The sequence below is a fragment of the Ochotona princeps genome, chromosome 16 (assembly GCF_030435755.1).
Source record: "Ochotona princeps isolate mOchPri1 chromosome 16, mOchPri1.hap1, whole genome shotgun sequence".
Classification (NCBI taxonomy): domain Eukaryota; kingdom Metazoa; phylum Chordata; class Mammalia; order Lagomorpha; family Ochotonidae; genus Ochotona; species Ochotona princeps.
This window is the reverse complement of record NC_080847.1, coordinates 571,346-596,171: the sequence shown is the minus strand read 5'-3', so window position 1 is coordinate 596,171 and position 24,826 is coordinate 571,346. Positions and strand designations below refer to the sequence as shown.

Genomic DNA, 24,826 nt, shown 5'->3' with positions numbered 1-24,826 from the left:
TGGCGAGTGTTTACACAGACTGAGAGCTACATCCTGCTTGGTCGAGCAGCTGAAGCAAGCAAGCAAACAAGGCTGGTTCCAGACGCCAGCTTTACAGTTGGCCACGTTTTTAAGCGGACAGTAGATGCCCTTGTAATATTCTGGTCCCGCCTGTGTGTCTCTCACTTATTTTTCTCTTCACCATGAGACTCACGTAGACTTAGAGGGCCTGACAAAACTGACACCATTTTGAATTTGCAGGCTGTCACCCACTACAGGCAGAGACACTGGGGGCAGAGCTGTGGGTACCAGGGTTGGGGTGGGATGAGGAAGGGGGCCAGAGCCCCTGCTCGCTCTGGGGTGGGCTGGGACGGCGGTGCCCCCATGTGCACGCGTTTGCTGGCCTTGATGTGCGCATGTGTCTGCCTCGTGCTGTGCCCCAAGCCCACTCCTCCATTGCCAGGCGGCTCTGACCCAGGCACCTGCCCTGCTCCAGCTGGCTGACTCGTGAGAGCTCGCTGGGATGTCAACCCCTGGTCCTCCTCCCCAACCCGGGTGGGGGCTGAGGAAGAAGCCTCTGGGCTCTGCCTGCTCCTTTCTCCCCCAGCCCCACTCCCACCCGCCTGCCCAGGACTGTCCTGCTGACCCCAGCTCTTCCTGCTCGGAGGCCAGCGTCCGGCTCTGCACAGGCTCAGGAAGTGCCTGGACTGAGAGCCCGCAGTGGCCCCTGCTCAGCACCCGCAACTGGCTGTCAGATCTGGACCCTGCCCACTGGCCATGGCTACCTGCTGAGGGCTGGAAGGACAGCAGCTAGGACCCCACTACCTGGTGAATGCCAGCAGGAGCAAGCCCTGAAGCCAAGGGCTGGGGTTACAAATGGACCCACAGGACAGACCATGTAGGACCTCTGGACTAACTACAGACGGCTGAGGTGGGACGTCCCTGCCTAGACCTGGCCCATGACGCCGTCTCTGAAGAGTGGTGGTGGCTGCAGCCTCCCTGGAGCAGGGAGAAGTGAGCAGCCGGGCAGCAGTGGGCCTTGAGGCATGTGGTGGGCTGTGCCTCAGTGCTGCTGGGCCTGTCCTCACTCAGAGCTGGGCAGCAGCTGACTGCAGCGTGCCTGTGTGTGGGGCTGGCTGCCCGGCCCCCACCCTTTCCTGTGCGTTTGTCCTCAGCTGGGCTGGCTGGGCCAGCTGGCAGGTGGCGCCCTCACTTCCTCATCGTTAGGAAGCTCCCAGGACAGGGAGGCCTCTGGCACCTTCCTGCAGGGCACCTCACGGCCCTCAGGACTTGCGTAGCCTTACCCTGCACCCTCAGCTTCCCGGGAGGGGATCCAGGGCACCAGGCAGGGAGCCTGGCCTTGGCTGACCCCATTAGCTCAGCAACTGCCCACGTACCTGCCAACCTCTTGGGGCAATCTTAAACGTTGTCACCCTGGGCCACACCTCCCACTGGAATGCTGCCCATGTGGCAAACCCCGCCTGCTACCTGCCCATGTGTGCACAGGTGACCAAGTGTGGGCTATGCACCCCCCACAGGAAACACCACTTGACACCTGCAAAGGAGCCATGGGACCAGGGCAGAGTGCTGACCGCAGCCACCGAGCCAGGAGCCCAGTCACATGGCCCCAAGCCTGCCCTGTGCCTGCTTGGCCCACAGCTCCAGAGACCAGGCCCAGGAGGCAAGCCTCCCAGTGCGCCTCATACACAGGGTCCCCCCTTTGGCACAGTCCTGGTACTTTGGGGACCCCTATGTCGGCTTCTGTCTGGGAACCTCTGACCCCAGCTGTCTCCTGGGCATTCCTGAGCACAGGAATGCCCCCCCAAACACACACACAGCAGCCAGGGAAGGACAGCTGGGTGGGTGAGCCCTCCCTCGCCCCAGCGGGCCCTGCTGACCACATGAGTGTCCTCATCAGCACCCCATCGTGTCCTCAGGCCCCCTCCCCCGTGTGACCTGGCTACTGTCACCCACTGGTCCCCAGTCCTCCTAGAGACTCCTGTCAGGCTGTGAGGATCCCTGGGGCAGGGGCTTCAGCTGCCTGGTGACAGACCCCAGGAGCCTGCAGGGAGGCCCAGGAAGCTCCAGGCCCACATGCAGAGGGAGAGGATACACCCACCTAGGAGTGGGGTGCCAGCCAGCATCTAACTTCATCCTTGGTCCCCAGCATTGTGGATCTCACACAGGGGGCTGCGTCATGGTCACCATAGCGGCCACTGCAGGTATGCCAGGTCGAGTTGGGGGTGTGTAAGGAGCTGATCCTCACTGCAGTGCCCTACGGAGCCCCAGCCCTGCTCCCAGCTGCAGCTCAAGTCCCTGGGAGCCCCAAAGGGGTGCTGGGCTCTGGCCCGGCCTCAGCACTTACCAGCTGGAGGTCCAATCCAGCCGAGGTCAAGGACCTGAGGTGGACCGCGGCTTGTGTACAGCCCAGGGCGCCTGTCACCGGGGGCTCCCTGCCCAACTGTTCACACCTGGCTTTCATCTGGTACCTTACCTGCCTTGTGCTCAACGGGAGGGGTGGCCCTGGACAGCTGGGCCTTGTTCATCTTGCCCTCATCCGACACTCAGCTGGCCCTGGCAGGAGAGTCCACGGGGACACGTGCAAGCATCTGCTGCCCCAGCCCTGCTCCCTGGGGACTCCCCCACGCCACAGCCGTCCCCAGGGGCCCTCTCCCCGCTCCTGTCCCACAGGGCGTGCAGGCCCCCATGGCCTTGGGGCCACCTTCTGGTTCCTCCATGCAGGCTCTGCACTTCTGGTGTTTAAGATGGTCTCAAATGCTCTGGCCAGAGTAATTTCTCGCTTCAAAAGTTTTACTATTATTTACTTACTCAAAAGCATTACAAAGAGAGATCTCACACCCGCTGCCTCACTGCCCAAGTACCTGCAGCAGCTGGCACTGGGCGGGGCTCATGCCAGGTTGGATTTCCAGCGGTCCCCCACAGGGGCGGCAGGGTCTGGGTTTATTACTGGCTGCCCGTCAGGGTTGCAACAGTAGGGAGCTGTTTAGAAAGCGGAGTGGGGACTTGAGCCCAGCATTCTGACAGGGGCCCCAGCACGTGTCCAGGATGCTCCACTTCCCACCCGGCTCCCTGCTAATGTGCCCGGGAAAGCAGCAGAGCTCGGCTGCTATACCCACATGGGAGGAAGCTCTACTACAGCCTGGACTCCAGCCCCTGTGGCCATCTGGAGAGGGAATAGCAGGTGGACAACATCTCCCCCTGCCTTGCAAATGAAATGCATCCTAGTTGTTGGGCACCTGGTGTGTCATGAGGGCAGCTGCCCCCCCCCCATGAGCTGCCTGCTTCCTCTGGTTCTGGGTATGTGGGGGACCTGCAGCTCAGTGTGCTCCCGCTGTCCCGCTGTCCCATCCCAGGCTCTAGCTGTGAAAGCACACACCTGCCACAGGCAGGTCTTCAAGCTCCCCACACAGGGCAGCAGTCAGGTCCCCAGCGTCCCCCGAGCTGGTCTTCCTGGGTTGCTCATGGCAGCCTGCAGCAGGCAGACACTGCGGGAGCCTGCAGCAGTCCAGGCGGTCACACCTGAGGCCCACAGATGGAACTGTGGCCTGTGGCTCAGGCTCCCTGAAGTCCGATGTGCCTTACACTGTTTTCAGATTTATTTATTTTTGGGCCCGGCGGCGTGGCCTAGCGGCTAAAGTCCTCACCTTGAATGCGCCGGGATCCCATATGGGCGCCGGTTCTAATGGTTCTAATCCCGGCAGCCCCACTTCCCATCCAGCTCCCTGCCTGTGGCCCGGGAAAACAGTGGAGGACGGCCCAAAGCCTTGGGACCCTGCACTGTGTGGCAGACCCAGAAGAGCTCCTGGCTCCGGATCGGCACAGCACCGGCTGTTGCGCTCACTTGGGGAGTGAACCATCGAATGGAAGATCTTCCTGTGCCCTTACATTAACCCTGCAAGTTACAGCAGGTTCACACCCTCACCTAGCAGGAGCCTGCGGGGGCCAGGGTCCCCTTCTGGGCCACAGGGCAGGCGCTGCGGGCGGCCAGCACCCGGGCATAAGACAAGCTGCCCGTTGTAATAACAGAACTGCAACCACAGACTTAGATAAAAGGAGATTACACAGGCAGCCAGCCGGGTAGGACCTGAGCAACTGAGGTCGCTAGGGACAGGGCAGAGGAGGGGACAGTGGGTGGCCGGGGTAAGTGCAGGGTCGGGGTGGGGGGAAGGAATGCGCGCTGGCGGGGTGCTCTGGGTCAGCCGGGTTTGGAGCTGGTTGGGAAGAGGACACTGGGGTGAGGTGGGGGGACAGGGTGCGGGCCGGCCGGGAGGGGGTGCTCGGGGTCAGCCGGGGGACGGGATGCGGGGCCGGCTGGGGGACGGGGTGTGGTTCCTCTTTTCCACAGGGGGCGAGCGGGCTGACCACGCCCGGGCTCTCTCACGCTATCTCGGGCACGAGGCGCCGCGTGTACGACCCCGAGCACTCCGGGGCTCTGGTCCGGCGTTCCCGCGGCTACTCTCCCGGACACACCTGAGCAGCCGCGAGCCACGCGCGCCCGGGCCCAGGGTCCGTCCTCCTCCACCCGGCCGGCCATCCCCGGGTGCCACCCAGGCCATCCGGCCAGCGGTTTCCTCCGGGCGGGCGGCCGAGACCGGAGACAGCTGCGCCGGCGCCTGCGCGGCCCGGGCCGAGCGTTCCCGCGCGTAGCGCCGCCCATGCGCGGGCGCGTCCATGTTGCCGCGGCTCCCCCGCGCCCGTCCGGGCAATGGTTGGGCCCACGGCGGAGGCGGGGCCGGGGAGCGCGCGAAAATCCGCGGGAACCGCGCGTCCCGTCGCTTCCGCCGCCGCCACCTTGGTCGCCGCCCGCCCGGCTCCCGCCATGGCGCAGCGCCGCCTCACCGACTTCTTCGCGCGCCGCCGCCCGGGGCCCGGAGCGCCGCTGCGGGCCAAGGCGGCCTGCCGCACCCCGAGTCCCGCCAAGCTCGCCAGGCTGTCGCCGCCGACCGGCCCTCCGGTCCCAGGCAGCGGCCGCAAGCGCGCGCGCCGGTCCCCCGAGTCCAGCGAGGAGTCGGCGCCGCCCGCGCGCAGGAGGCTGCGGCTGCTGGCCCCGGTGAGCGCGGGGGTGCGGGGCGCACCGTGCGGGGTCCCTGGCTGCCGGGGAGGGACTGCCCAGCGCGCCTGCCGGAGCCTCGGCGGGGGCCCTGTGGGGTCTCCGCCGTCAGATCTGGTCCTTCCGGGAGCTGACCGCCGCTCCCCTGACCTGCGCTCCTCCCGCCCCGCGACAGGTTCCCGGCACCGGCTCCCTGGACAGCCCCCCGGCGGTGGCCCAGGACTTGCAGGAGGCCTGTCCCCAGCCCCCCAGGGCGGCCCCCGCAGCCAAGCCCGCCAAGGCCAAGTACAGCGCGTCGGAGCTCCGGTCTTGCCTGCGGCGGGCGCGGGCGCTGGGGGCAAGGGCGCGCGCGCTGCAGGCCAGTGCCCCGGAGGCCGCTGCCGAGCCCAGCGCGCCCAAGGCCCAGGATGGGGACGAGCCGCCCAGGTGAGTGTGTGCTGGTGGGACGGCGCGCAGCTGGAGGCTGGGAGTCCCACACCCCTCACAGCCCACCCTCCTCTCCCCAGCGGCTCGCAGGCGCCGGCCTACCAGCGCTTCCATGCCCTGGCCCAGCCGGGCGCCCCGGGCCTGGTGCTGCCCTACAAGTACCAAGTGCTGGCCGAGATGTTCCGCAGCATGGACACCATAGTGGCCATGCTGCACAACCGCTCCGAGACCGCCACCTTCGCCAAGGTCCAGCGGGGCGTCCAGGACATGATGCACAAGTGAGTGAGACCCAGGGTTGGACCGCCCTGCCCTGGCAAGCGGTCGCCATGACCCTCATCCTGATCCGGGCCTCCCCCACAGGCGCTTCGAGGAGCGCAACGTGGGCCAGATCAGGACCGTGTATCCCGAGGGCTACCGCTTCCGCCAGGAGCAGAACGTGCCCACCTTCAGGGACGGGGTCAGCAGGTCGCAATACCAGCTCACTGTGGAGCCGCTGCTGGGCCAGGGTGAGCCTCCTACCATGGGCAGGGGGTGTCGCGGGCTGGGCCAGACGGGGCTCAGGCCGTGCTGTCCTTGCAGGAGCCAACAGTACAGCACCCCCGTTCACGGCCACCTGCCTGCTGCAGCGGCGACAGATCTTCGGCCAGAACCTGCTGCGGCGCGTCCAGGAGCACCACCAGGTGAACACCCACATGGCTGTCCAGCAGCTCCTGGTGCCTCAGGCCCTGGGGAGGCGAATGCTGGGCGGGTGAGGGCCGGTGTGTGTGGTGCTGTGAGCTGGGGCCAGCGCCCCGCCCCCATGGCTGCCCCTTGTCCTGCAGGCCTTCCTGGCCACCCTGAACCCCCCGATGGCAGTGCCCGAGGAGATGCTGAGACGCTGGCACCCACGCTTCAATGTGGATGAGGTACCCGACATCGAGCCAGCTGAGCTGCCCCAGCCACCCGCTGCCCAGAGGCCCAGCACTGCCCAGGAGGTGCTGGCCCGTGCCCGCAGCTTCATGTCACCCAGGGTAAGGCGCAGAGTGGCTGTACTGGGCGCACCAGGTCCCTTGGCTGGCCTTCCCTGACCTCTGACCTGCCTGTCCTGCAGATGGACAAGGCCCTGCGTGACCTTGCTCTGCGCTCAGCTGAACCCAGCGGCCCCGAGCCTCCCATCTCGGCTCTGCCGGCCACCCCACCAGCCACGCCGCCTCCAGTCTCTCCCAGTGCCCTGAAAGGTGTGTCCCAGTCACTGCTGGAGCGGGTGAGTCTCAAGTCCACCGTCCGGGAGATGCGGGCCCCCCCAAGACCTGAACCCCTGCCTGCTGACCTGCCCTGTTGATGCCTGCTGCAGGTGCGTGCCAAGGAGCTGCAGAAGCGCCTGGCACAGATGACGCGGTGCCCAGAGCAGGAGCAGCGGCTGCAGCGGCTGCAGCGGCTACCTGAGCTGGCCCGTGTGCTGCGCGCTGTGTTCGTGGCCGAGCGTAAGCCAGCGCTCTCCATGCAGGTGGCCTGTGATCGGCTGCAGGACAGCTGTGGCAGCACGAGTCCCGGTACGTGGTGGGGCAGGAGGGGTTTCGGGGGGGGGGGGGGTGCCTCAGGCCCAAGCTGCCCACTCACAGGTGCCCTCCGCAGGGGAGATGGAGCAGTGTGTGCTGCTGCTATCTGAGCTGCTGCCCGACTGGCTGAGCCTGCACCGCGTCCGCACTGACACCTACATCAAGCTGGACAAGGCTGCTGACCTGGCTGGCATCTTTGCCCGGCTGGCCCGCCAGGCCCGCGTGGAGGGGCTGTGAACTGCAGCCCCAGGTCTCCCTGTGTTGGGCCCTTTGCTGTCCCACCCGTGTCTGGACCAGGCCTGTGGACTGCCTGGCCATTGGACACTGCACAGACTGGAGGTGGTGGCAGCTGTGCTGGCAGGGACTGCCGCATGTCAGCACAGAACCACTGCTGAGCCTGGGTCCAGGCCAACTCCCCTAGTGCTGCTCCTCCCTGCCGGTAGGAACCTTTTGGAAGCTAGTGCACACACAGCTGATGGCTGGATTTGATGGACAGGACCAAGTGTGAGCAAGGATCAGACGTGCTTGGGCTGACACACTGACAAGCAGGGCCCCCACTCTCCTGCTTGTGTTTTTAATCATTCCTGGCTCTGGAGACCCAACCTTCAGTGAGACTGGTTTACAAGGCTCCTCACGTTAGGGTTAATAAAGGTTGATGACAGCAGTTTTAAACTTTACTTTTATTGGAAAGGCAACTACACACAAGGCAAACATCCTGTGCTTGACTTCTTTCCCCAAGTGGACGCAGCATCTGGAACTGGGCTCCTGCAAGACCTCGGGGTGGCGTCTACTTTCCCAGACCAGAGGCTGGAGGTGAACTGGCACACAGGGCTACTGCATGGGGCCTGAGGCCTGAGCGACATCAGAACCTGCCCAGGGGGCTGGGGGAAATCTGGGCCCCTGGGCTTGGGTCCCCAACTTGCAGAGGCTGTGCTGCAGGTGCCCTGCTGGGGGATCCCGGGGCAGGCACGGTCTGCACAGCCTGGCTGCCCTCAGTCATACTGCAGCAAGGAAAAGACGGGCACTGGCTGCAGCTTGTCGCGGCCCCGCAGCGTGGTCAGCTCCACTAGGCTCACGCACTCTAGCACCTCGGCCCGCAGCTGGCCCAGCAGCTCACAGGCTGCCCGCATGGTCCCTGTGGGGGAGGGAACAGGGTGCAGCAAGGGCCCCAGAGGCACCCACACATGGCTCCCCGGGGAGGCTCCTCACCTCCAGTAGCCAACAGGTCATCCACGATGACCACCTTCTGTCCAGGCTCCAGGGCGTCCTTCTGGATCTCCAGCTCAGCCTGTGGACCAGAAGTGGACATGGCTGCATCCTTGCCCACCCAGGTGCCCACTGCTGTACTCTGAGCAGCTCCATCTGGAGTCTCCCAGGCCCGTCCTCCAGTACCCCACGCTCACCTCCCCTGCCCCAGCGTTCCCCTCCCTGTACCCCACACTCACCTCCCTTTACCCCAGCGTTCCCCTCCCCTTACCCCACGCTCACCTCCCCGTACCACACTCACCTCCCTTTACCCCAGCGTTCCCCTCCCCTTACCCCACCGTTCCCCTCCTTGTACCCCACACTCACCTTCCCGTACTCCAGCGCGTAGGAGGCTGACAAGGTGGGGCCCGGCAGCTTCCCACGTTTGCGGATGAGCACGCAGCCCAGGCCCAGCTCCTGCGCCAGGGAAGGGCCGAACAGGAAGCCCCGCGAGTCCAGGCCTGTCGGGGTGAAGCGGGGTGTTGGTAGCACGATAGGTCCCCCTGCGGGGCCCTTGGCTCAGGTGGCCCCAGCGGACGCAGAGCCTGGGCAGCAGCCCCAGCGCCCGCCGGGCCAGGCGCTCAGCACAAGCTCGCCAGGGCGGGACACGACGGGGTGCGCGGCGCCCCACACTCGCCTGCGATGTAGTCGATGCCCCCGCCGTGAGTCTCCTTCAGGTGCCGGGCCAGGAGGCGGATGGAGGCGCGGAAGGAGTCGGGGTCCTTTAGCAGTGGCGAAATGTCCCTGCGCCACGCAAAGGCAGGCTGGTAACCCTGTGGCCCCCGCAGCCCGGCCGTCGCCCGCGCCCACCCCGCGCCCGCACCTGAACAGCACGCCCGGCACCGGGAAGTCGGGGAAGGCGCGGACCCGCCGCGCCACCAGCTCCAGCTCGGCGTCCGCCATGGCGGCGTGCGCGCAGGGCGGCCCGGCTCCAGTCGCACCGCCTCGTCCCGCCCCTTCCCGAACACACACCCCAAGGCGGAGCTAGCTCCAACGCCACTTTTATTGGATTCCCCGACGTGTGCAGCTCGGTCCTGGGGCGGCACGTGCTGCGGCAGGGCCCGGGGAGGGCGAGGCAGGCTGAGGTCATCACCCGCCGCAGCGCGTGCGCCCAGGCCGGAGCTCGGGGTCCCGAGATGGGCGTCCGGGGCAGGTGGGAGCCCAGCGCCCGGAGATGCCTGGGCTGGGCTCTGCAGTGCTAGTGGGGCCAGGGGCACTTCTCCGGGGCGGATGAGGGCGGCGGTAGGCACTTGCCTAACTTCTCACAGCCGGGGGGCGCCCAGTTCTGGGTAGGAAAATGCGGAACAGTCAGCAGGCGCCAGGGACTCTACACCACCGGAAGCAGCCCCGCCGCCGTCCCCACCCTCCACACACCCCAAGGTTCCTCTGCGCAGCTCTTTCCAGTCGTGGTGGGAGGGCCCGGGCCCCGGAGTCCTCCTCAGAGGACGCAGCTGGCCCACTCACCATGACTGCGCGGTTGCACACGTTGAGTTGGGGCTGCCCGGGAACCAAGGTCTCCTGGTGCTGCTGCACCACCGGGCCCACCTTGCGCAGGGCCTCCCGGTACTCACTGCTGGTGAAGCTGAGAAGGCGAGAGCAGTGTCAGCCGGCCCAGCCTGGGACACAGTGCCGGGGGGGGGGTGGCCAGCAAAGGGCTCCCAGGCCTAGGCCTTGTGGGCCCCGTGAGCAGTGTCCCCGCTCTGTCCCAAGGTGTGGGGCTTGTCCTTGGCTCTGCCCGGCGCTTCCCGTCCTGTTGCGCCATGGTGGGCCACAAGGCTGTCACAGGCACCAGCCCCTTCCAGAGCTGCCAGCGAGCACACGGACAGGACAGACCAACCAAGGCTATGGTCCTCAATCCAGACCTGCTAGCCATGTTCACGTGGGCACCCCGTAGCGTCTCTGGTTCCCAGGTAGGCAGAGAGGAACCTGAGGCCCAACTTCCAAACCGTGGGCAGGGGAGTACCCGGCGACCCAGCAACCAGAAAGGGGCTGTGGGTATGGCTGTGTCGTCCCCTGCACAGGGGCCCCTCCTCCTGGGGAGCAGCCTGGCCCACATGGGCCCAGGGTCCTGTTCAGGCTACACATGGTCTATGAGCTTCTCATAGAGTCCCAGGCCATGGCCAGACATGGGGCTGCCCCGACTTCCTGGGCGCTCTCTGGGGCCACTGATGGGTTCCAAGTGGGCTTGGGCCCTGCACCCGAGCGAGTGGGGAATCTCAGCACCCACTCTCACTCCAAAGCAGGGCCTCAGGAATCCATGTCCAGGCAGGGCTCCGTGGCTAGCACATCCCGAGAGCCTGCCCCGTCCCATGGAGTGGATGTGCTCATGGCCGGCTGTGCACTTCTGACTTGTCCAGAAAGGCCGCTTCAGGATCATCTGGCCCCAATGACAGGGATGGGTGGGCAGCCCCTCCTCCTACCTCTGGCTCCCCTGGGCTCTGGCCACGGAGCTGCCCCTCACATGGCTGACCCATGTATCCGTCCCCTTCTCTCCCGCATCCTCACTGCATCTCCAGGTCAGAGGGCACAGACGGGGCATACAAAGGGACCTACACACCAGAGCCTCCAGCACTGGCACCACAGCCCAGTAGGGGTGCAGGAGGCACGTCGTCTGCAGACAGCCTGACCTGATCTCCACTTGGCCACCTCTGACAGGTTGTGGCCTCCCAGGGCGGCAATCCTGCCCCTGGCTCTCCCCTCCCCCCGAGGCAGGAATGGACATATGAGCACAAGGAGGGTGGCCATGGACTCTGCCTGCCCCTGTCTGGGCGAGAAGGCAGCTAGCACTTGTACCTCTGCTGAGGAGACTGCTGAGGGAACCCTGTGACATGCCAGGGGCAGCCAGGGGCAGGTGCTGAGAGGCCCGCAAAGTGCCAGCACAGGATTGTCCTTGATGAAGCCAGTTACAGGGCTCTTGAGCCTAGCAAATATGGTCGGTGTGGCCTACGAGGACCCTCTCCCCAGGGTCTTGACTCTCCTGAGCGGGCACCTCTCCCCCGTCTCTCGGCTCAATGAGCAGGCACCTCTCCCCCGTCTCTCGGCTCTCCTGAGTGGGCACCTCTCCCCCGTCTCTCGGCTCTCCTGAGTGGGCACCTCTCCCCCGTCTCTTGGCTCAATGAGTGGGCACCTCTCCCCCGTCTCTCGACTCAATGAGCAGGCACCTCTCCCCCGTCTCTCGGCTCAATGAGCAGGCACCTCTCCCCCGTCTCTTGGCTCTCCTGAGTGGGCACCTCTCCCCAGGGTCTCGGCTCTCCTGAGTGGGCACCTCTCCCCCGTCTCTTGGCTCAATGAGCGGGCACCTCTCCCCCGTCTCTTGGCTCTCCTGAGTGGGCACCTCTCCCCGTCTCTCGGCTCTCCTGAGTGGGCACCTCTCCCCCGTCTCTCGGCTCAATGAGCAGGCACCTCTCCCCCGTCTCTCGGCTCAATGAGCAGGCACCTCTCCCCCGTCTCTTGGCTCTCCTGAGTGGGCACCTCTCCCCAAGGTCTCGGCTCTCCTGAGTGGGCGCCTCTCCCCCGTCTCTTGGCTCAATGAGCGGGCACCTCTCCCCCGTCTCTTGGCTCTCCTGAGTGGGCACCTCTCCCCCGTCTCTCGGCTCTCCTGAGTGGGCACCTCTCCCCCGTCTCTCGGCTCAATGAGCAGGCACCTCTCCCCCGTCTCTCGGCTCAATGAGGAGGCACCTCTCCCCCGTCTCTCAGCTCTCCTGAGTGGGCACCTCTCCCCCGTCTCTCGGCTCTCCTGAGTGGGCACCTCTCCCCCGTCTCTTGGCTCAATGAGCGGGCACCTCTCCCCTGTCTCTCGACTCAATGAGCGGGCACCTCTCCCCCGTCTCTTGGCTCTCCTGAGTGGGCACCTCTCCTCCGTCTCTCGGCTCTTCTGAGCGGGCACCTCTCCCCAGGGTCTTGGCTCTCCTGAGTGGGCACCTCTCTCCCGTCTCTTGGCTCAATGAGCGGGCACCTCTCCCGTCTCTCGGCTCACCTGAGCGGGTATCTCTCCCCAGGGTCTCGGCCCAGGTGGAAGATCAGGGGCAGCTTTGTGTGCTCCTCCTGGGTGTGGGTCGTGACCCCTGGAATGTCCTGCCCAGGGCAGAAGTCGATTCCCTGTGGGGAGTCAGTGAAGGCAGTGAGCACAACCCCCCGACATGGGGTCCCTGCATGGGGTTGAGGGGGGCCGTGTCTGCTGCAGGCCCTGTGTGTGGGGGTCTGAGGAACTATCAGTGACACCTCAGGAAGCAGGGGTCACCAGCTGAGTTCCTTAAAGGATCCAGAGGGCCCAGCGTGATGGCTCAATTGGTTAATCCTTCCCTTACAAGCAACAGAATCTCATCTGGCTACCAGTTCATGTCCCAGTTGCTCCACTTCCCATCTAGCCCCCTGCCTGTGGCTTGGAAAAGTAGTGGAGGATGGCCAAATGTCTTGGGACTCTACACCCACATGGGAGAAGCTCTCATGTGGGTGCAGGCTTTGGATTGGCACAGCTTAGGCTGCTGCAGCCGTCTGAGGAGTGTCAGTGTCTCTCTCCTTCTTTCAAATAAAAATCCAGGCAGCCGAGTGCTACCCTGCTCCGTGCCCCGTCCAGGCAGCCTCACCATGTCCAGGCCCCAGTGCAATTCTGAGGCCCTGTGGGCATCTGTGGTTCCCCTAGGGATCTCTGTCAACCAGTCCTCCAAGTGAGCTATACCAGCTGGAATACCCCAGGCCCAGGTCTGAAGGCCTCTCACCCTCAACTGGGTGGGCTCTGTGTGCACACCGTAGCCCTCACCACACACATGCACATGCCGCACAGCCCTCACTGGCAGGGAGGTGCAGTGTGAAGCGAGGCTCCGTGTGTTGAGGTAGCATGGGAAGGCTGTGTCTGGCAGCGGCACTCTGCTGTCCCCCAGGCAGGTGGCTCCAGTGCCCCACAGCAGGCCCAGCCTTCATCCTAGCCCCCGCCAAGGCCGGGACTCCATGTGAGGTGAGGGCAGTGGGGAGCGTGGAGGGGACATGCCAGTGGAGGGAGTGTGGCTACTCAGAGGCCCAGGACCAATGGTCAAGCTGGTGCCCAGACCTGCCCCTGGTACCCATATGTGAGCCCTGTACCTGTCTGAACTCCTCCCAGGAGTTGGTCCATGTCCACAGGTGGGCCTTGTACTGGCCAAGAGTGACTGCCATCAGGGTGTTGCCACGGTAATGGAATATTGGCCTGGGGGGGCAAGGAGGCACAAGACACAGCTGGCTGAGCTGCAGGCCCCATCCAGCACAGGACACAGCTGGCTGAGCTGCAGGCCCCATCCAGCAGGCTTTCACCCTGGGTTGTGTAGCTCAGCCACAGCAGTGGGGGTCCCCTTTGAGGAAGGTGGGTGCCAGCACCTTCCCTGCCAGTTGCTAACAACTCTCTGGGCCAATTTTCCCAAGAGAAAAGTGAGGAATTTTGAAAGAAACAAAAGTGCCCACCCCATTTCCTCCCACCACGGCAGCTGATGCCATGTGTCCACCACCAACCTGTGTGTCAGCTGGCCATGCAGGGCAGCAGGGAGCAGGTCCAGGCCATCGATTACCCTGTCGCTGGGTGGCTTTAGGCCCGCGAGGGCCAGGCTGGTGGTAAACAGGTCCATCAGGCTGCCCAGCTGGTGGCTCACCTGGGATGGACATGGCAGAGACTCACTGGGACCATGCTGCTGAGGCCAGACACAGCTGGGGGGCTGTGTGTGCATGTGTGCCCACAAGCCCAGAGCCCATGCGTGCCAGGATCCCCTGCACCCAAGCAGGAGACCCAAATGGAGTGTGGGTTCCAGGCTTCAGCACTTGCCCACCCTGAGGACCTCATGGCTTGGCTCTGCTTGCTGTGGAGACTAGGGAGGGGAGACCACCAGCCTGCCCTGGGAGACACCAGGAGGGTCCCCAGATACCCTGAGGCCACCATTAGCTCTACAACTTACCCAAGGACACAGGTGGGGAAGGTCCAGGGCCCCAGGCAGCGATGAGCATGGTGGAGGTACAGCCAGACTGACTGGGATCAAGGGGACAGCTGCCCACCAAGGGGGCTGGTTGGCAGCACCACTCACAGAGCAAGGGGTGGACAGCTGCAGGGCCTGTTGGCCCAGCCACACATGCCCAACCTTCCCCCTCTTATACCCCAGTAGAGTGGAGGTAGGTCACCAACGGCTAGCAGTGACCACAGCGAGTCTCTCTGGGTTGTGCTGCCTACTGCCTTCAGGCCATGCGCATGGGCAGTGGGCAGGGTATCCAGAGGTGCTGGGCCCCCAAGCTGCCATTCCGTCAGTCTATTTGCTTGGCAAGGCAGCAAGAGACAGACATTGTCCCTCTGCCTCACTGCCTGCAAACGCCATCTGCTCTCACATGGGGAAGGGCCCTCATACTTGGGCTATCATGGCTGCCTCCCATGGTGCACTGCAGCAGGAGGCTGGAGTGGAGCCAGGCTCTGGGACTCTGAGCCTCAGGGGCCTTGGGGACCCCACCCCCATCTGGCACCCTGGGTGAGGGGCAGCCTCAGTTGCGAGAAGCCTGGGCTCCATCACCTGCACCCCAGGCTCAGCTCAGGATCCAAGGTTGATCCTGCTGGGGGTAGCAAAGCAGAGCATCAGGACCCATGCAAACCATCTACTGAGATCCCTCATGGTGACCACAGTGCACCTGACACCACCATGGACCAGTCAGCTTGGAGCTCGCAGGGGCTGGTGGGAAAGTGTGATCACCAGGGTCCCCTCAGGGCTGCTGTGTCTCGGTCCCCATGGGCGCCAGGGTCCTCTCAGGGCAGTTGTATCTTGGTCCCTGTGGGCGCCAGGGTTCCCTTGGGGTCACTGTCACCCTGCTGTACCCACTATGAAGTAGTGGCTATGGGGCACAGCTGGAGCCTGAGACACTGTCACATGGGCAGGGAAGTTGGGCACGCCAGAATGTAGGGAGCCTGTGGTTAGCAGCAACACTCACTCATGAGCAACACTCATGTGTCCTCTACACATGGCTGACCTGAATACAGGGCTGGCCCGCACTAGGAGGAAAGGGGAAGACAGAGAGCGGCCAGCTGGCTGTGAGGGTATGCAAGGGACATGAGCTACCTCAAGAACAGGGCATAAAGGGAAATGAGCTCTTCCCACAGCCCACAGAGGAAGCAGCTCTACAGCCACCAGGCCTCAGCTCAACTCACAAGCCGTGTGCACCATGTCCAGCAGTGCAGGGACGCCCCGCCTCCCAGGACATAGACGGCAGGACCTGGGCCAGTCAAGGAAGAACCAGGAGCCAATCCATAGCACAGCTAGTCAAGCCTCCACCTGCTGCACTGGCATCTCATGAATGCTGCCCCACTTCCCATCCACCCATGCCAATGGCCTAAGACGGCTGCCGAGGGCGGCCCAAGTGCCTCGGCCCTTGCACCCAAGCGGGAGACCCAAATGGAGTGTGGGTTCCAGGCTTCAGCCAGGCCCAGCTCTGTGCGACAGATATGTGGGGAGGTGAACCACAAGTGCCGCTCTCTCCCTCTGTGTAACTGCCTCTCAAATAAACAAATCTTAAACAAGAGTGAGGCGCCCACACGGACATGACCCTCTCCACCCAGGCCTGAGGAGTGCCCGCATTGCGAGGCCCCGCTGGACACTTCCCCGTGGAATCTGGAGGTCAGGGGAAAGGCAGGCCAGGCTGGGGTGGCCACTCCATTCTCTCAGCCTGCACCCACATCACACTGGCCTGGTGAGATTCGCCTCAGAGAAAAGATCCTGTGCCTGACACTCCACTGACGGTGGGCGGGGCTCAGCAGCCAGGGTGCCCAGGGGGACACGAGGGCCAGGATGCTGGCAGGGACACATAACAGTCAAGGTGCTGGGCGGGCAGGGAACCCCACATGAGGGCTGGGATGGTGGTGGGGATGTCACACACGCAGGCCTAGGCTGAGCCCAGCTCTCCTGGTTCCGCTGACACAGCTGAGACAGAGGGAACGGTTCAGGTACTTGGCCCCTGATGCCCACATGGGTCCCTGGCTTCTTGCTTGAGCCTGGCCAAGCACTTGGAGGGTGAGCAAGGACGGGCACCTGTTTCTGGCCCAGAACCACTCACCTGGCCTGCAGGGATGTGGCCAGGCCACCATGCAATGGCAGGCTCCCTGACTCCGCCTTCAAATGTCGTCTGCTTCCCACACAGGAAGGGGCCGTTGCTGCCGCCTGGGGAGGGGCATGAGTAGTCAGATGCCAATCACATGCCATGGAGCATAGTCACTGCTCAAGACGGGATGGGGGCAGGTCTGCTGCCATGGAGGCTCCCCGTCTCTGTGAGGAGGGGTCTCCTCAGCTGTGTGTTGGGTGGCACAGCTTGAGAAGATGGGGGTCACCCTACGCTGCTCCTCCCTGCCAGACGGGTAGCTTTGGGAAGGCAGCAAAGCCGGTGTGGGGGTGCTGGGGACCTGGAGCAGGTCTTTCCAGATGCTGGGTTGCAGTCCACTCCCCAACATGAGTCCAGGGCCTGGGGCATCATCCCAAGAGCTGGCAGAGCCTCAGCTGCCCAAGGCAGGAAGATGGAAGGCCCTGGCAAGGCTGCACCCACAGGCTTTGTCCCCAGCAGCCCTGTGCCCACATGCACCCCCAAGGCTGCTGCTGGCCAGGGCTCCTGGAGACCATGGACAAGCCTGGCCACCTGCCTTGTGTGGGAGCAGAGATGAGGGCGGCCCCGTTGTCAGACGTGAAGAAGACAAAGGAGCTGTCTGCAATGTGCAGCTCCTGCAACAGCTGCAGGATCCTCCCAACGCTGGCATCTACTTCACGCACTGCGTCCCCGTATCTGTGGGCAGGGGATGCGGGCAGCAGGGGCTGTGGGCAGGGGACGCGGGCAGCAGGGGCTGTGGGCAGGGGACGCGGGCGGCGGGGCTGTGGGCAGGGGACGCGGGCGGCGGGGGCTGTGGGCAGGGGACGCGGGCGGCGGGGGCTGTGGGCAGGGGATGCGGGCGGTGGGGGCTGTGGGCAGGGGACGCGGGCGGTGGGGGCTGTGGGCAGGGGACATGGGCGGCAGGGGCCTCAGGTAGCCTGCCTGAGACGGGAGTATGGCCCAGACTCAGAGGCCGAGGAAGAAAAGGCCGGGGAGCTTCTTGCAATGACTGAAGACTCAGGTTTGGAGCCCCCTGCCTGGGGTCAACACCAAGGAGTCCCTGATCCTGGGGGCGCTGGGGGGGGGGTTACCGGCAGGCAGCTGAAGTTCACACCCAGGGTCTCAGGCCTAGGACTCACCGCCCTCGCCGACTGGTACCCAGGAAGGGCTTGGAGGCATAAACAGGCGCATGGGTGGCGTCGATGGCCCAGTACAGGAAGAAGGGGCGAGCCTGTGCCTGCTGCTTCCTAATGAAGTCCAGGGCTTCCTGTGGAACAGCCCCCAGCTGCTCTGCGCCGGCCCTGCCCGTCTACCCCACACCGGTCGCTGTGCCCGGGCCCCTGCACCCCTGGGCCTGCCCGTCTACCCCACACAGGTCACTCTGCCAGGGCCCCTGCACCCCTGGGCCTGCCCGTCTACCCCACACAGGTCACTCTGCCCGGGCCCCTGCACCCCTGGGCCTGCCCGTCTACCCCACACAGGTCACTCTGCCCGGGCCCCTGCACCCCTGGGCCTGCCCGTCTACCCCACACAGGTCACTCTGCCCGGGCCCCTGCACCCCTGGGCCTGCCCGTCTACCTCACACCGGCCGCTGTGCCCAGGCCCCTGCACCCCTGGGCCTGCCATTACCTCTAAGTAGATCTGAGTGAGATTGGCTTCACCTGTCTTTAGATTGATGGGAAATTCTTCGTAGAATCTGAAAATGGGCAGACATATCAGAAGCCAGGATTTAGGTCAAAGAGCCCCTCTCTGGATCTCCCTGAGCAGGACCGAATGTGCCACTGAGAGGTCCTGGTGAGCCTGAGCTGACACTGGAGCACCATGTGGCCCCAGGTGATGCCAGTAGCCCCGGCTGCTCCTGGGGACCAGGTTAAGAGGCCGGGATGGCCCCAGGGGACGCCAGTAGCCCCGGCTGCTCCTGCGGACGGGCTAAGAGACCAGGAGTCCACCTGTGGCAGCAGCGACAGTGAGGGCACGGGCTCCTGCAGTGTGACATGCCCACAGCTGAAGGTGGCCAACAGCTGGCACTGGAGCCTTGTGCTACTTCTGAACAGGTGAGCCAAGAGATGTGAGTCAGACTGAGCCCAGGGGTGCCACCCCCAACACCTGCTCCCACATGCCAGTGTCTGGGCTCAGAGCTTCCCGCTAACGCAGCCTGGGAGGCAGTACGTCCCGGCCACCCTGTGGGCACCTGGTAGTGCCCCCAGCTGCGGCCCTACTCAGGCCCCACCCAGATCCAGCAGTCACAGGCAACCAGGGAATTTACTTGTTTGTGTGCTGGATAAATAAGACTGAGGGCAACGGGCCTGTGAGTTCCCACAGTGGGGAAAGACAGGGAGATGCTCGGGTCCCAGACAGACCAGGGCTACAGACGAGGATCTGGGCCGCATCCACCCAGCCAGGCCTTGCTTCTGGTCTGGTGCACAAGTTAGAGCTCGAATCCTACCCCTGCAAGCACCGTGGCTGAAACCCACGGGGCACAGGCAGATGCCCTTCAACCTGGGACTCAGCTGTTCCCCACTGGCCGCTGGGGCCAAGGGTCACATGGCCACTGTTGAGCGGGCCAGTGAACCACGTGAGAAGCCCACACCTGTGCACGGGGGTGGGGGTCCTGGCTTCTCCTTCCATTGGACTCCTACTGATGGTCTGTGAGGGCAGCAGAGGACAGCCTTGGCGCTGGGCCCCACGCCCACGTGGCAGACCAGACAGAGCTGCAAGCTCCCGGCTCCGCCTGGCCTTGCCATGGCTGCTGTGACTATCTGGGGGTAAAGCAGCGGGCAGAACTGCTCTACCCCTCTGTGGCTCTGCCTTTCCAACCAATCTTCGCACAAACACAAGGAGACAGGCTGCTCCTTGGGTCCAGGGGTGGCCGGCCAGGGGCGGGAGCGTGGGCAGGAAATGGGGGCGGGAAAGGCTCGTTACCTGCCAACCATCTCCTGATCCCTGTACACAGGGATGTTGGGCCTGGCCCTGTTGTCATAGGGTCCAAAGTGACAGTTGGGGGATCCAAACCACTCATCGAATCCATGCTTCAGGGGGTGGAACTGGGGCCTGTGACCCAGGTGCCTAGAAACAGGAACCCAGACACTTGAGGAGCCCCGCAGGGACCCCCGAAGTCCATGTTCACAGAACATCTCACGGAGCAGGAGCCTAAACAGCCCAGACACGCCAAGATGGGGGTGGACGCAGGGGCCCAGACGCTAGGCGGGCAGGATGAGCTGGCAACACAGCCAGTTGCTGCCTGAGGCTGCCGGCTCCTGCCTGTCCCCAGCCGGGCCACCAGGCTGTGTGTAGGCTCTCTCCAGGTCACTGCTCAGCCCTCACTCCTCCAGCAGCCTGGAGCTGAGCAGGGGAGCGTGGGGTGGGGGCTCCCCCAGGTGACTCCGCCCCTGGTTATGTGACCTCTGTGACTGTCACCACAGCCGGCTGTGGCAGGCAGACACCCTCCATGGGCTGTGTGAGGCAGTGTGGTAGCAGGCAGCTCTCAGGGGAACGGCCCTCAGCGGAGCCTGGGTGGGCCCAGAGTCGAGAGCTCCTGCCTCCCACCCATAACTTCGTCCTCACTGGGAACCCCTGGCACCCAAGCAGGAATCAAAACAGGCCCAGGGTGCACTGACCATGAGCCAGGACCCCGCCAGGCCTGGGACACTGGCCACAAGCAGGGACCCCACTGAGCTGGCCTAGGGCACTGACCTTCCGCTGGGAGCCTGCCAAGCAGACCCTCGCACTCACCACTTGCCCACAATCTTGCTGACATAACCAGCTTTGCGTAGGAGCTCGGGGAGGAGGAGCTCCGAGTCAGGAATGCCGCCCACAATCTCCTGCGGTGTGTACGCTGCGGGAGCAAGGCAGATGTGATCCCCCCGCTGCCCCCACAGAGGCAGACAAGGCCATGAGCCCGGCACACACACACACACACACACACACACACACACACAGAGGCAGACAAGGCCATGAGCCCCGCACACACACACACACACACACACAGAGGCAGACAAGGCCATGAGCCCGGCACACACACACAGAGGCAGACAAGGCCATGAGCCCTGCACACACACACACACACACACACAGAGGCAGACAAGGCCATGAGCCCGGCACACACACACACACACAGAGGCAGACAAGGCCATGAGCCCGGCACACACACACACACACACACACACACACACACAGAGGCAGACAAGGCCATGAGCCCGGCACACACACACACACACACACACAGAGGCAGACAGGCCATGAGCCTGGCACACACACACACACACACACACACAGAGGCAGACAAGGCCATGAGCCCGGCACACACACACACACACACACACACACACACACACACACACACACACAGAGGCGGATGAGGACAAATTGAAGTAGGGATGCATCCCCAGGATTTCCCAGGAGCCTCAGTGCTCCTGCCAGCCTGGTCTGCCCCCGGTCTCAGATCGCTGCCCCAGCCCCTGGAGGGCCTCTCCCAAGCTTCCCTACACATCCTACTTCACACTGGAGGCCACTGGGGTTCAGGGGACTTCTCTGGAGACCCACCATACCCATGAGCACTGTTTCCAGAATGTTCCCTGTGGGGCCAGAGCCACCTGCTCCTCAGCCTAACTGGGCTCACGGCCTGGAGTCGGAAGAGCAGGGGGGCCTGGGGGGCGGGGTAGGGATGATGGGCTGCGAAGGGCTGAGCTGCTTCTGTTCTCACATGAGCCCCTGGCCAGTGTGTGGCAATCTTTTCTCATAATCCGTTACAACAGAAACGGACAAGAGACTGCACAGTGAGGCCACGTGCGCTTGGGCTGATCCACGCTGGCATTCCTGGCGGGGAACGTACCGTTCCTGGCATGCGCGTTGGTGGTATAGAAGCCGTTGCGGATGGGCAGCCGCCCTGTGAGCAGGGCTGCCCTGGCTGTAGGTGGGGAAGACAGGAAGTGAGAACCAGGCCCTGCTAGCCCCATGTGCCAGTCCTCACTGCAGGGGCCTGCAGCCCAGCGTCCACCCCGAAGGACCAGCCAGCTCCATCAGGCTCCAAAGGCCGACACTGTGCCCAAGCAAGGTTGGCCCTCACCTCGACAAGGCGCTGTCCACACTGAGCACCCACACAACGCCCACCCCGACAAGGCCCTGTCCACACTGAGCACCCACACACAATGCCCACCCCGACAAAGCCCTGTCCACACTGAGCACCCACACAACGCCCACCCCGACAAAGCCCTGTCCACACTGAGCACCCACACACAACGCCCACCCCGACAAAGCCCTGTCCACACTGAGCACCCACACACAACGCCCACCCGGCCACGGCGCTGTCCACACTGAGCACCCACACACAACGCCCATCCAAGTCAAGGACTCTCGGTGCCTGGGAAGGGCGGAAGGAAGAAGGCTGGTGTGCCGGACGCACCAGGCCAGCCCCAACTCACACGGAGAGCAGAGAGGGTTGGCAGAGTAGAAGTTTGGGAACAGCATGCCCTCAGCGGCCATCCGATCCAGATTTGGGGTCTCTCGGGAGGGTTCCCCGTTCACCCCCAGGTCACCCCAACCCATCTGCAGGGAGAACAGGAGGGGGCACAGTAAGCCCCTTTTGCACCCACCGTGGGAGTCTGGATCAGAGCCAGGTGGGTGGGTTCACCGGCACTTGTCCACTTTGGCTCCGGACAGCGGCCTGACCCCAACCCTGTGTCTACCCTCATACTTGCTTTTTTTTTCCTCCAATTTAAAAAAAAAGATTTATTTATTTTTATTGGAAAGGCAGATTTACAGAGAGACAAAGATCTTTCATCCACTGGTTTACTCCCCAAAGACCACAACAGCTGATATTAAGCCATTCCAGAGCCAGGAGCTTCTTCCAGGTCTCCCATGTGTGCATGGGGACCCAAGCTCTGCTTTCTCAGGCCGTTAGCAGGGGGCTGGATGGGAAGTGGAGCAGCCAGGAGATGAACCCGCACCCACATGGGATCCTGGCACTTGCAAGGTGAGGTTAGCCATTGAGCCGTTGCCCTGGGCTCTCCTCACAGCAGCTTCTAAAGCCACTGTCTCCAACATCAGCACAAGCCCTACACACACCCAGGACACACAGCTGGGTCCAGAGGCAAGTGCTGCTACCCAAAGGCTCGGCCTGCAGCCACCTGGCTCACATCTGCTAACACAGGGCCAGCGGGCAGGGTCTGTCCCGAGCACAGGAAGCTGACACCAGTCTGCCAGTGGGACTCTTGGGAGCCCTAGGTGAGACACTTCCCGCACCGGCCTGAGACCCTGGCTCATGGCTCCTCCCAGGAGAGGCTCCCCCCAGGAAGGGCAGGCCTCCCCACCCGTCTCTCCTCTCTGGCTAGAAGCAAGGCAGAGCAGCAGAGACCCTAACCGGGCTCCCCACCACAGAACATGGGCATCAAATGTCATGAGCGTGGGCCCAACTGGATGAAAACAGGAGTCAGAAAGGAGAGAGATGGCAGCTGAGCGGCCGGCTGGCAGGCAGAGAGGGGACATGCAGCCAGCGGTGGGCATGGACCTGGTACCAAGCCTGTGGTACAGAGACCGGGCAGGAGGCCCTGCCCAGGGCATGGAGCTGATGTCCACTCGAGGCCGCAGGGACACACGGGCTCCCCACAGCCTGGGGGTAGCTGTCTGCCTGGGCCCAGGGTCTTCATCCGGTCTCTGTTCTTTAGGGAGCACTGTCCCACCTGCATTTCAGTGGCCAGGCGTGTGCCGGGCAGCAGGCCTGGGCAGGCGAGGGGTAGAGCTGAGCTCTGGCTCAGGACGGCGGATTGGGGCAGACAGCCAGTGTCTGCCAGGACGGAATGCGAGCCTTCTGCCCACCTGTGCCCAGGACCTGCTGCACAGCCTCAAAGTGGGAGGTCCCTCAGGCCCTCGTCCACATGGAGGCTGCAACTCACCCATGGCTGGGATCAAGTCAGGACGCAGGGCGGCCACTCCCACAGCCTTTCCGCTCAGGACCATACAGGGTGGGCATGTGGCCCCATAGTTGGAACCCAGTGCAGATCCTCAGCCTGCATGAGTGCCCGGGGATGGTCCACAGCCCAGGCTCTTGACTCGAGCGGACGGGGACTCCGGAAGGCAGTGGCACTGGGTCCATGACCCCCGTGGTGAGTCCAGGACCCAGCTCCCTGGCCAGCCCAGGTCACTACAGGCAGGTGGCCAGTGGACCAGTGACAGGAGGCCTCTTTCAACCTCTTGTTAATTAATTGAAAAGAATCATTGAGAGGTCTGTGGAATGAGGCTCCTTGCCACCTCGATGACCTATCAGTTTGAAAACAGAGGCACTGGGGGTCAGGGGGACCCGCCAGGGAGAGGTGTCATCACAAGTGAGTCCCTCCCCCTAGCCACACACAGCTGTCTTTCAAAACACAAGGACAGGGTCAGAGCTGTGGTGCCGCAATGCTGACATCCCACACAGCTGCCGGTTCAAGTCCCAGAGACTCCACTTCCCATCCAGCAACCTGCTAACGGCCTGGGAAGGCAGCAGATGACTCCCAAATGCTGGGGCCCGTGCACCCACGGGGGCACCCTATGAGGCCCCTACACCCACGGGGGCACCCACGGGGGCCTGGAGGAGGCTGTTACATCCACAGGGGCACCCTATGAGGCTCCTACACCCACGGGGGCACCCTTGGGGGCACCCTGGGGGGCCTGGAGGAGGCCCCTGCACCCACGGGGGCACCCTCGGGGGCCTGGAGGAGGCTCCTGGTTTCCATGCGGCACAGCCCTGACCACTACAGCCATCTGTGAACTGGCAGACTAAAGGCTCTCTTCCCTCTCTGTAACTGTCTTCTAAATAAATAAGAAACCTCGTGGCTTCAAAACCCAGAAGCTAACAGTAGCCCTGGCCCTCAGGAGGCGGCTGGGGCCTTCCCCGCAGGGCCGCAGGCACAGCATCCAGTCCTGGGGCTGCACCGTGGGGTCCCCCTTTGCGTCCGGCTCGCGGGCCAGCACTGCCATCCGGGGTGAGGACAGAGCCACAGGGCCGGGGAGCCCCAGGCCAGGCTGCCCTCCTCAGGGCCCAGGGCCCCGCAACGGTCTCCTCTTCCTCTTCCGGCATTTGCCTCCCCACCCCCGGCTCCAGGGGGATGGCTTGGGGGGGCTGCGGCCAGAGCTGGGCCCCGTGGACTCCCGCCCGGCCTCCCCGGCCTCCCTCTACCGAGGCGCGGCCTCGCGTGCGCGGGTCTCCCGCGTGTCAGAACCCTTGGCCTAACGGGGCCGCAGTGAGGGCGACGCGGGGGCGCTGCACCCGCCGCCGAGGTGTCCACTCACGTCGTCCATGAGCAGCAGCAGAATGTTGGGGGGCCGCGCGGCGCCCGTGCTCCCCGGCCCCACGGCGACCAGCAGCAGCAGCAGAGGCCACCACCCGCTCCCCGCGGCAACAGCCGCCATGGCAACAGGCGAGCCCACCTACCGCACCTCGGGAGCGGGCCCGGCCTCGGGGGCGTGGCCACGGCGGGAGGGCGTGGCCTGGGCCCTGGTGAGCGTCGGCGGGGCGTGGCCA

At 64.2% G+C, this 24,826-nt stretch overlaps 3 protein-coding genes across 5 annotated transcripts; 1 reads left to right on the top strand and 2 right to left on the bottom strand.

Moving 5' to 3' along the window:
• Window positions 1-4,733: 4,733 nt before the first annotated feature.
• On the top strand, window positions 4,734-7,389 carry CDT1 (chromatin licensing and DNA replication factor 1). 2 transcript variants are annotated; one of them, XM_058674040.1, is made up of 9 exons: window positions 4,738-5,050; window positions 5,226-5,476; window positions 5,557-5,754; window positions 5,837-5,982; window positions 6,056-6,156; window positions 6,298-6,486; window positions 6,567-6,719; window positions 6,810-7,008; window positions 7,091-7,389. In XM_058674040.1, exons 1-9 carry the CDS (start codon window positions 4,820-4,822, stop codon window positions 7,249-7,251), a joined length of 1,629 nt encoding a protein of 542 aa, XP_058530023.1. In that variant the 5' UTR covers window positions 4,738-4,819; the 3' UTR covers window positions 7,252-7,389. The 2 variants fall into 2 exon arrangements, with proteins under 2 accessions (XP_058530024.1, XP_058530023.1); XM_058674041.1 differs by lacking the exon at window positions 6,567-6,719 and having other exon boundaries at window positions 4,734-5,050.
• A 594-nt stretch (window positions 7,390-7,983) lies between these two features.
• Window positions 7,984-9,181, bottom strand: APRT (adenine phosphoribosyltransferase). Its single transcript, XM_004584087.2, has 5 exons — window positions 9,083-9,181; window positions 8,897-9,003; window positions 8,587-8,720; window positions 8,224-8,302; window positions 7,984-8,149 (listed from the first exon to the last, which is right to left on the bottom strand). The coding sequence occupies exons 1-5, from the start codon at window positions 9,160-9,162 to the stop codon at window positions 8,007-8,009; spliced, it is 543 nt and encodes a 180-aa protein (XP_004584144.2). The 5' UTR covers window positions 9,163-9,181; the 3' UTR covers window positions 7,984-8,006.
• Window positions 9,182-9,406: 225 nt separating this feature from the next.
• Window positions 9,407-24,788, bottom strand: GALNS (galactosamine (N-acetyl)-6-sulfatase). Of its 2 annotated transcripts, XM_004584088.2 has the most exons (14): window positions 24,595-24,788; window positions 21,750-21,873; window positions 21,161-21,235; window positions 20,062-20,164; window positions 19,252-19,395; window positions 17,959-18,025; window positions 17,469-17,596; window positions 16,886-17,025; window positions 16,309-16,412; window positions 13,741-13,877; window positions 13,339-13,441; window positions 12,236-12,357; window positions 9,724-9,841; window positions 9,410-9,544 (listed from the first exon to the last, which is right to left on the bottom strand). In XM_004584088.2, exons 1-14 carry the CDS (start codon window positions 24,712-24,714, stop codon window positions 9,458-9,460), a joined length of 1,572 nt encoding a protein of 523 aa, XP_004584145.2. In that variant the 5' UTR covers window positions 24,715-24,788; the 3' UTR covers window positions 9,410-9,457. The 2 variants fall into 2 exon arrangements, 1 of the variants encoding a protein (XP_004584145.2); XR_009246792.1 differs by lacking the exon at window positions 12,236-12,357 and having other exon boundaries at window positions 9,407-9,544.
• Window positions 24,789-24,826: the final 38 nt, after the last annotated feature.

What these genes read in the sequence shown, in the direction of transcription:
- CDT1 (XM_058674040.1), top strand. Translation starts at nt 4,820, where the DNA reads ATGGCGCAGCGCCGCCTCACCGACTTCTTCGCGCGCCGCCGCCCGGGG. An exon ending in GGCTGCGGCTGCTGGCCCCG is followed by an intron (nt 5,051 to 5,225) that starts GTGAGCGCGGGG and finishes GCCCCGCGACAG; the next exon opens with GTTCCCGGCACCGGCTCCCT. An exon ending in GATGGGGACGAGCCGCCCAG is followed by an intron (nt 5,477 to 5,556) that starts GTGAGTGTGTGC and finishes TCCTCTCCCCAG; the next exon opens with CGGCTCGCAGGCGCCGGCCT.
- APRT (XM_004584087.2), bottom strand. Translation starts at nt 9,162, where the DNA reads ATGGCGGACGCCGAGCTGGAGCTGGTGGCGCGGCGGGTCCGCGCCTTC. An exon ending in GTGCCGGGCGTGCTGTTCAG is followed by an intron (nt 9,004 to 9,082) that starts GTGCGGGCGCGG and finishes TGCGTGGCGCAG; the next exon opens with GGACATTTCGCCACTGCTAA. An exon ending in GGGCATCGACTACATCGCAG is followed by an intron (nt 8,721 to 8,896) that starts GCGAGTGTGGGG and finishes TCACCCCGACAG; the next exon opens with GCCTGGACTCGCGGGGCTTC.
- GALNS (XM_004584088.2), bottom strand. Translation starts at nt 24,714, where the DNA reads ATGGCGGCTGTTGCCGCGGGGAGCGGGTGGTGGCCTCTGCTGCTGCTG. An exon ending in GATCAGGAGATGGTTGGCAG is followed by an intron (nt 18,026 to 19,251) that starts GTAACGAGCCTT and finishes GCCCATTTTCAG; the next exon opens with ATTCTACGAAGAATTTCCCA. An exon ending in GGTACCAGTCGGCGAGGGCG is followed by an intron (nt 17,026 to 17,468) that starts GTGAGTCCTAGG and finishes CCCTGCCCACAG; the next exon opens with ATACGGGGACGCAGTGCGTG.